We start from the raw sequence: 10,023 nt of genomic DNA, 5'->3' as shown, positions 1-10,023 counted from the left end.
TTTTGGAAAGTGTGGTGTCACATATTTATGTAATTAAGGGGAAAGTGTGACACCAAGGGGGAGTCTTGGAAAGTGTGGTGTCACATATTTATGTAATTAAGGGAGAGTGTGAAAGTATGTTGACTGTAAGGCAAGAATTACACACAAAGAAATGCAAATGCATTATAAATTTGGCACATTGGGTTGCTTTCACACGATTTCATGCAAAACTATCCTTACTTTAATCGAACCATAAACAATGCAAAACTATCCTTACTTTAATCGAACCATAGACGTATGTGGCTTGCAAATGAATGCAAACAAGGGAACATGCCCTATAAACAAATATTAAAAAAAACAAGCTTTTCTCAAGTGCATTAATTAGATTACAAGAACATAGAAAAACTCTCAATAATTTCTATTTTTGCCTTAGCCTAAGGCCTTACACACAAAGAAATACAAATGCACTATAAATCGAGCGCATTGGGTTGCTTTAAAAACATGATTTAACCGTGCATCAATTTTAGTGGGCTAATTATTATGGTTTGCTTGTTGTCAACAAGCAAACCATCAACCTATGTAGTACATGGGGTTGGGCAGCTTGAAGACACGGTTGCCAACAGAGTAGCCTGTAATGTCACTCCACTGGTCCCCAATGTTGCCCACTATGATGTAGCCTTGGTCCTCTAGGGCCTTGCGTTTCCCTGACTTGTACAACTCTGCCTTCACACCATGGTCCGCGCTTTGCCTGTTGGTTGCAAGTAATTAGCCATACCCCTGTCAACTAATTGTATACATTATTTACCGCCGTCATTAGTGATAGTAATGGCATTGATTTACCTTAGCTGCAAAAGGCTTAAAATTAGCTTATCGGAAGCAAACGAGTAAGGTTTGCTAAGAGAGAGAGGGAGGGGTCATAACCACTCCAGCCATATTTAGTAGCTTAATTTTGACAATTAATAAGGTGAATGTTCGGACCCCAAAAAAAAAAAAGGCAATCTTGGTAAGGGGAATCTGACCTTGAGATTTAAGCCCTCCCATAGAGGTCAAGCTCAAGAGATTGTCAAGAGAAAAGAAGCTACTCTTAATAACCTCAAAAGATTAAGCTTCTCAATAAGGAGATTACCTCGGGGGTAAGCTTCTCAATAAGGGGATTACCTCAAGATTAGGCCTTTCCAGCCTTTATAGCCTGCTTTGAGGAGATTCTTAACAGTCAAATTGCGTTGGCTCTCGTCGCGCCCAGTCAAGAAGAACACAGAGTATCCGAGCTCTTTGAGCTTGTAGAAGAGCTTGAGCGATGCAGGGAGAGGGGTGGCAATGCCTTTTTCAACCCAAGCCTCAAATGAGGTGTCATTGAAGGCTTCAGCTCTGCAGGCAAAAGAGGAACAGACGGAGTTATGGGGATAATGAATGTACAGGACGTGTACATACCAACACAACATGGGGCGGTTTCATATTTATCTGAGTGGCCGCTGCCCAAGTGAGAAAGGGACAACAGGCTTGTTTTTTTTTTTTGGCGGGTTGCTTTCAGGGGGGGAAGCGTACCCGAAACTGTGTTGGGCGTAATAGGCGACAGTGGAGAGGCTGGTGTCGTCGATATCAAAGACCCAAATGTATTTGCCACCATCGCTCGTCTTGTTGTAGGCTTCGGCGTAGGCTATGGCCTGCTGTGTGGCAGCTTCAGAGTCGTCAAGGTAGGCGGAGCCCGTCATGTAGGCCGCCACGTAGGCTTCACACTTTTCCGGCACCTCGGCCCACCCCCTCAGATTGTTCACGTCCACGTTGAAACGCCAGCTATGGCACAGCTGCTCCCTGTGAGAGCCCGCCCATGTGGCGGCAGGGGCCAACACCAGCACAAGCACAGAGGGCAAGACGAAGAAGACGAAGAAGAAGCAGGATGATGCCATGGATGCGCATCACCAACCAACGCTCAAGCTTTTGCTTTTGTAGGCTAGCTTGCCCTTTCGCACGCGCCACACGTGTTGCGTCATCCCACGTAGGGCCCGGGTCTCTTGTCTTTTTGAAGTACACACAGTGCGCACTGCGCACTGCGCACGTGATTTTTGGCCTGAAGGCTGACGTTTTTATCGTTTGCACCACCTTCTTGTCGCCACCAACTTTTTTTATAACTAAAACTTTAAAAATTCAAACCTTTAAATTCAAGGCTAGGTAAAATTATAACCAGTTTTTCTGCATTGTGAAAATTACACTAAAGGACGGTTTTTTCCTAACACTAGTCCCATTCAAAGGCTTCCTGGTGTTTCTTGACTAGTTATTATTGGTACCCTTTAGCTACTATTTCTCACATTGCTGTGCAACGTGCCTTTTTATAACATCACATGGTGTAATGGCATCATGCACAAAAAACTTTTTCATTTGTAGGTGGAAAACCCTCCATCTGATAGTAATCCTATTGGCCCTTTAGAACCTTATTTGGACCTTAGTAAAAAATTTCTGAAAATGTGGACCCTTAGGCTAAGGTCTCTAATTCACATATTCAGTTAATTTCTAATGCACATTGGAGAATTCTTTTTGAACTTCTATTTTAGGAAAATTTATCTTAAATATAAGGAAAAACTTTGTACCCAAAATATCTCAAAATTGAATTATCTCTCTCTAGGCAGCAAAAAACAAAAGAAAATACTATTTTCTTGCATTCTGAAATAGGAGATGATTACATGGGACTGACAGGAGAGCTTATACATCTTTTAGGGCTAAGGAGGAACCTTACATAGAGTGTGCGTGAGATAGGCATATGTATGTGTGTGTCCTAGGCTCTATCGTTTTTTCCTTCTTTTTTAGAGCCTTGGCAAGGTTAAAGGGTGTGAGATGTGTGGAGAGCATACAATAGGAGCCCCCATTGATTGCTCGCTCAGTGGCCCCTGTCTACGTATATTTCAAAAAAAAAGTTCAATAATTCATAAAATAGCTTTCAATGCAAATGCTCAATTGTAGAATAAAGTCAATTTTTGAAAGGCTAGGCCAAAGTTTGTTTTTTTAAATTGGTTCGTTGTTGTAAAGTATAGCGCGTGTGTAAGAGTGTGTGTGTGTGTGTGTGTTTGGGGTTTGATTATGTGTGTGTGTGTGTGTGTGTGTTAAAGAGAATGGGAGAGCTTTAAACCCTAGCAAGCAAACACACACAAAAGAGAGAGCAAGACACAAGAGAGATATAGATAGCTAAGTTTTCTTCTATCTTCTTCTTCTCTACTCAACCAACATAACATAAAGATAAGACTACACACTATATGGGTTAGTACTCAACTACTACAACATACAAGGGTCGGTCCATAATGTGAACCCGACTAAATGAGCTGGTGCTAACTATGCCAGTCTTTAGTAATCCAAAATGACTGTCACATAGCCTATCATTCCACTGGCCGCATATAACCCATAATCTCACCAACCATGCCAGTGGTGTAGATGCGGAAGCTATCACCCAGGCGGGTCATCAATGTCCGCCGTAGCACTGGTTGAGCTCGATATATCAACACTCCCCTTTGAGCTCAACTCCACACACTCCACTCCAAGTAAACTCCTAAACTTGTGGAGCTTCTCTACGCCCAATGCCTTCGTGAAGATGTCAGCCACCTGATCCTCTGTGTTGACATATACTAGATCTACATCTCTTGCTAGAACCTTCCCTCTCACAAAGTGATAATGCACCTCAATGTGCTTTGTTCTAGCATGATATACTGGGTTACTGGCACCCTGTATGCTGCTCATGTTGTCACAGTATATGACAACTGCCCTATCCACAGGCTCTCCCATGTCACCAAGTAGCTTCTGAAACCAAGCTACCTCACAAGGTGCCATAGCAACACCCCTGTACTCTACCTCTGTACTCGAAAGGCAACTGTTGGCCGCTTCTCACTGCCCCAACTTACTACAGCACTCTCAAATGAGAACATAAAACCACTGGGTAGATCTCGTGTCTACAATACTACCAACCCAATCAGCATCTGTGTACCCATGCAACTGTATCTCTGTACCAACCTCATAGAAAAGTCCATAATCAACTGTGGACTTTATGTACCTGAGGATCCGTCTAGCCGCATCCAAGTGTGGCTTCCTAGGGGCCTGCATAAACTGACTCACAAGTCCAACAACATAGCTCAAGTCTGGTCTTGTAATGGTCATGTAGATCAAACTACCCACTATGCGCCTGTATGTAGTGGGGTCCTCCAAAAGCTCATCTCTATCTGCGGAAAGCTTTGTGTTATGCTCCAATGGCAGTGAAATAGGCTTACAACCTGCTGTCATACCATACTTGGACAACATGTCCAAGCCATACTGTCTCTGCAACAATAGCCATGAGGTGATCTCACCATCTCTATGCCCAAGAAATACCGCAGCTCACCTAAATCCTTCATCTCAAACTTCTGCTTCAAAAGCATCCTGACATCATGTAAGTCTGCATCACTATCACCAGTGATAATCAAGTAATCCACATAGATGACTAAGAGCATGATTCCTCTATCTGTCTTTTTCATATATAGTGAAAAATCTACATTGGATATATGAAATCCAATGGTAACAAGATACTCCCCGATCTTGTTTGACCATGGTCTCGGTGCCTACTTCAAGTCATACAAGGCTTTACATAACTTGCACACAAAATCTAGATGTGCATCACTCTATAACCTGGTGGCTACATCATGTACACTTCTTCTTTTTGCAAATCACCATGCAGGAAGGCATTCTTTACATCCATTTGATGTAAAGACCAACCCTTTGCTGCAGCCATAGCAATGACTGCTCTCACAGTTGCCATTCTTGCAACCGGGCTGAATGTCTCCTCATAGTCTATGCCATAAGTCTGCGCACAGCCCTTGGTAACCAATCTTGCCTTGTACCACTGAACCATCAGCATTGTGCTTGACTTTATACACCCACTTACATCCAATGCCTTCTTTTCCTTAGGCAAAGGCACTAACTCCCATGTTGTATTTGCATCCAATGCTGCCATCTCCTCATCCATGGTATCTTTTCCTTAGGCAAAGACACTAACTCCCATGTTGCATTTGCATCCAATGCCTTCTTTTCCTTCGGCAAAGGCACTAACTCCCATGTTGCATTTGTATCCAATGCTGCCATCTCCTCCTCCATGGTATCTTCCCATTTCTTATTTCCAATTGCCTACTCTCAAAGCAAGTGGGCTCAACCTCCTGTATTGCTTTTACCATGTAAGCATAATGATGGGCTATATATCCATCTGTATATCCATCATATCTCAACCTATCAACAGGGTATCTAACCCTCATAGACCTGCGTACACCTAGATAACTGCCAAGTGTCCTCAAAACAACCCTGGTTCTCCTTACACTAGGAGTAACCCCACAGATGGAATGCCAAGCCCCTCATTAAGCCTCTACTCAGAGCCACTAGAGTCACCATCCATATATGAGTGACCTACTAACACATCAAGCACAAAAGATTGATTTACCTTTTCCTTCCCTTTCCGTGATACATGTGTACTTGCATCATTCCTCAGCCTGCCTGACCATGGGCTAACATTGGATCCACTGCTCAAGGACTCCCCAAGTCCACTCAGCACATGTGATTGATGCTCTACATGTGGTTCAACATCAGCACTTCTTACATCTGTATCTTCTATTGCCTTCAGTAGTACTGGTGCATACCAGCTACTCATCTCATCGAAGACAACATCTCTGCTTACTCGCATCTCAAGAGTGGTAAGGTTATAGCATCTATAACCTTTTTGCTCCATAGCATAACCAATGAAGATGCATTTCTCTGCCTTTGGATCGAGCTTTGTTCTCACTTCATTAAGAACATGTACATATGCAATACACCCAAACACTTTCAAGTGAGACACATCCGGTCCCTTCTTGATCTGAGCAATTGACTTCAGGTTCGGTCAGATCAATTTAACTAGTTAAGACTTTGACTTGTTAGAGTAATTCCCCCGTATGAATATTTTCCCATGGAGGAATCGCCTGTGCTTCCGGGCGAGGGGAGTTTTTTCTGGGCCCGTTTCGGAGGAACCACCCAGGCTAGCCTCTGGGCCCGATTTTGGAGGAACCGCCCAGGCTAGCCTCTCATTCAGACATCCCCGTGGGCAAGGCCCTGAGTGTGGATCCCCGCCCCGCATGCGGGAGGCCAACGCCGCTTCCGCCGTCTCGCCGGCAGGGTATCACGGAGGGGGCGGGGGTCTCACAGTTGTATCAGAGCCTTGTTTGAAGGCTAAGATGGACAAACGAATTCTTATCAAAAATTGATAATAAAAACTCAGAAAAAGCATTTTCATATTGTATTTTCATTCTGTAAGCTTCATTAATGAAGAATTTTTAATCAAAGAAATTATTTTTATAGATGGAAGTTCCACACTTATTTGGTATTCCCGACCTCACCCTTGACTGCGTTCGCCTTTGAGCATCTCATCTCTTTCGCTATACAACTCGAACGAGCCGAGTCAGACTTGCACGCCATTTCGAGGATCTATATTTCCCAGACCCAGCGGAGAGACGGTAGCACAAGTGGTTTGCAGGGCAGTATGTCCACGCCTCTTGCGACCAGCGTGTGATGCTGAGGCAGAACCTCTCATTGGCCATGATTATGATGAAGCTGAAAGTGATACATGGTGTCATTTTATATCATTCCAGGCCTTAAAATTTCAGACTTTCCTGCCAAATCTACAGACTCCTTAGTTGCTTTATTCCTAAGGAGAAGATAGTACCTCCCTTGTTGTTGGCAGTAAGGGAACATTTGTATCAGGGCATGTCTATAGCCCAGTACCGTCGTCTTATGCATCTCCTGAGGAGATTTTGACTTCTGGAGCCGAGCTGCTCTATGTACATATTGCAACTTTTATATAAATAAAGAAATGTTTTCTAGAGAAAAATTCTCTGTTGTATAAGTGATTGTTTATGGATGAACTGATAAAAAAAATCTGTTTTATCGGACATGTGTCATAGATCTCCAATAAGATCATTTATCTTGTTTAAGAAATTGTTTCCGAACCTCCTCCTCTTAGATCTCGTGGACGATATCAAAATAAAAATTTAATAATATATCATTTTTGGTAGAATCATGAGACGAGAAAACCGTGGCTGCCGTTAGCCAGACCCTCTCTCTGAAGATAAAGAGCTTGACCCCGACGTTCGCAAGACTCTCAGCCAGGACCCTTCAAAGGAGAAGGGGAGAACCTAGGCAAGGCTATGGAGAAATGGGTGGAAGCTATGGAAGAATATTTTGATGTCACAGGCTACAATGAGCGGAGCAAAATGGCTCTTGCCAAGCTAAAAATAGTGAAAACAGCCAGAGTGGCATGGAGGAACCATTGTGACACCAACCATATGGACAAAAATACTCAGTCCTGGAACGACCTTAAAAACTATTTGAGGAAGAGATTTTGTCCCCCTGGGTTCTTGGAAGCCAAAATGAATGAATTTTTAGAACTAAAACAGGGGAGCAAAACCATCGAAGAATATCACCAAGCATTCGCTCTTCTACTCAAATATTCACCACACCTCTAGATGAAGAGCAACTCATGGCCAGGTTCATTTGGGGAATGAACAAACCCTTAGACACACTGGTCAAGAATGCCAAGCTAGTATCCATGGTGGCAGAAGCTGTTAGAATGGCAAAGGACTTTGCCAAAGCTTTCATCATGAAAGTCCCGCCAAAGCCAGCTCCCTCATCCTTCAAGAGATTTCAGACACCAGGAAGTTCTTCCAACCTTCTGCCTCCAAAGAGACACCAAGGTCCCACCAGAATTTGGAGACGGGAAGCTTCAGGAATGAAGGAAGACCTTTCCTCGAAGTACTTTCTCAGGAAATCCAGCTCTCTCCAGAATGCAAAGGGAAGAGCTTCGAAGCGAGAATAGATGCTTTAGATGTCAGGGATTTGGGCACCAGCTCAAGGATTGCCCATCTCCTTTTGTGGGCCAAGGAAGCTAGGGTCCCAGAATTCAAAGACAGACTCCTTCATATCAGTCCAATCAAGGTCCCCCATGCCAAAATCTAGGTCCCCCACGCCAAAATCTAGGTCCCCCATGCCAAAATGAGGGTAACCCCAGAAGAGTGCCAGCTCAGCCTCCTGCAGCCTCTCTGCAAGGCAGTCTCCAAACTCCCTCCTAGAATTGGAATAACCAAAGAGAGAGAGTTTCGCCTTAGACTGTAGCAGCCAGAGCTGTCACTATTACTGAAAAAGTGGAGGAAGAGAAAGGATAAATCTATGTAGCAATAGAGCATCAGGGGAATAACCGTCAATTCTCAATCCTCCAAATTCTAGCAGAGTACCAGGGTAAGCAATTCAAGCTTTTGATTGATTCAGGCAGTACTCATTCTTTTATTTCCCCAGGATGTCTGCGTAAATTAGTCCTAAATAAAAAATCAGGGAAACCTATGTAAGTGGAATTGGCCAGTGGAAAGATTCTTTTCACACACCTTGAGACTGACCTTATTCACTTTAGCCTAGATGGGAACATAACAGAGTGCCAGTTCAGAGTCCTACCATTGGGATTCTATGATGGAATCCTTGGAATGGATTAGCTCCAAAAGAATCACGCTGACATTCATTGTCACAAAGGAACCATCTCTTTCCTTGACCTTCACGGGAATAAAGTTCAAGGAATTGGAATTTTCGGATCCCCAGTGCTACAATTAGTCAAGGCTTCCAAATTATTCAAAGGGCTCAGAAAGAGGCAAGATGTGTACGTCGTTGAAATGAATCCAGTAGACATAAAAAGTAAGGCTAAAGAACCAGAGTGGTTAAGTGAGTATGCAGATGTGTTTCCTGAAGAGCTGACTGAGATGCCTCTGTCTCGGGAAGTAGATCATGAAATCGAATTAACCCCCGCCACCACCAGTGGCCCAGCATGCATACAAAATGCCAATCCCTGAAGCCATAGAACTTAAGGAACAGTTAAGACAACTGTTAGAGTAGGGATTCAGACCCATTGTCTCACCTTGGAGTGCGCCCGTTCTCTTTTAAAAGAAGAAAGATGGAACGTTAAGACTTTGTATTGACTACAGAGGATTGAACCAATTAACAATTAAAAATCAGTATCCTATTCCTAGGATTGATGAACTTTTGGATCGATTAAGTGGGACCCAAATGTTCACAAAGATAGTTCTCAAATTCGAGTACTACCAGATCAGAATCAAGGAACAGGACATCCCAACAAAGACAACATTATGAGTTCACAGTCATGCCGTTTGGATTGACTAATGCCCCGACGACATTCAATCGTCTTATGCAGGATATTCTCAGAGAATACTTGGATGATTTTGTTCTTGTCTTCTTTGATGATATCTTGATATACTCAAAGAATGCTGTAGACCATGAAGATCATGTGCGCAAGGTCTTGGAAATCCTAAGAAAACGCCAACTCTTTGCAAAAAAGAGCAAGTATTCTTTCTCTATTGACCAGGTGGAATACTTAGGATTCATAGTATCAAAGGATGGGATTTCTCCTAACCCCGCAAAGATCCCAACAGTCGTAGAATGGTCGGAACCTAAGACTGTAAAGGAAGTCAGAGGATTCCTAGGATTAACCGGATGGTATAGGATCTTTATACCTAGGTATGGTCAGATAGCATCCCCTTTAAATAACCTTCTCAAGAAGAGTACACTTTTTCAATGGACTACAATGTGTCAGAGTGCCTTTGATAAATTGAAGATAGCCTTAGTAACCAACCTTGTCCTTAAATTGCCAGATTTTACCAAACCCTTTGAGGTAGTTATTGATGCCAGTGGGTTTGCCTTAGGTGGTGCTCTAATGCAAGAAGGTCATGCAGTGGCCTATGAATCCAGAAAACTCAGAACACATGAGAGAAATTATGTCGTCCTGACTTGGAGTTACTCTCAGTAGTGTATGATCTGAAGTTGAGACATTATCTTTTGGGACAAAGGTTCACCTTGATGAACAGATCATCAAAGTCTGAAGTGGATCTTCACCCAAAGGGATCTCAACATGCGTCAAAGGAGATGGATGCAGACCTTGCAGGAATTCGATTTTGAAATTAAGTATCGGCTAGGGAAAGAAAATGTGGTTGTAGATGTGCTCAACAGAAAAGCCTC

General features: G+C 43.2%; 1 protein-coding gene across 1 annotated transcript; it reads right to left on the bottom strand.

Annotated features, from left to right (window-relative positions):
- Positions 1-376: 376 nt before the first annotated feature.
- On the bottom strand, positions 377-1,897 carry LOC147623252 (acid phosphatase 1-like). The gene is made up of 3 exons (XM_086821349.1): positions 1,525-1,897; positions 1,138-1,347; positions 377-727 (listed from the first exon to the last, which is right to left on the bottom strand). The coding sequence occupies exons 1-3, from the start codon at positions 1,884-1,886 to the stop codon at positions 550-552; spliced, it is 750 nt and encodes a 249-aa protein (XP_086677475.1). The 5' UTR covers positions 1,887-1,897; the 3' UTR covers positions 377-549.
- Between the last annotated feature and the right edge of the window lie 8,126 nt (positions 1,898-10,023).

Source organism: Cibotium barometz, chromosome 27, assembly GCF_041138505.1.
Source record: "Cibotium barometz isolate CiBa-2024 chromosome 27, ASM4113850v1, whole genome shotgun sequence".
Classification (NCBI taxonomy): Eukaryota; Viridiplantae; Streptophyta; class Polypodiopsida; order Cyatheales; family Cibotiaceae; genus Cibotium; species Cibotium barometz.
This window is presented reverse-complemented; position numbering and strand designations above follow the sequence as displayed.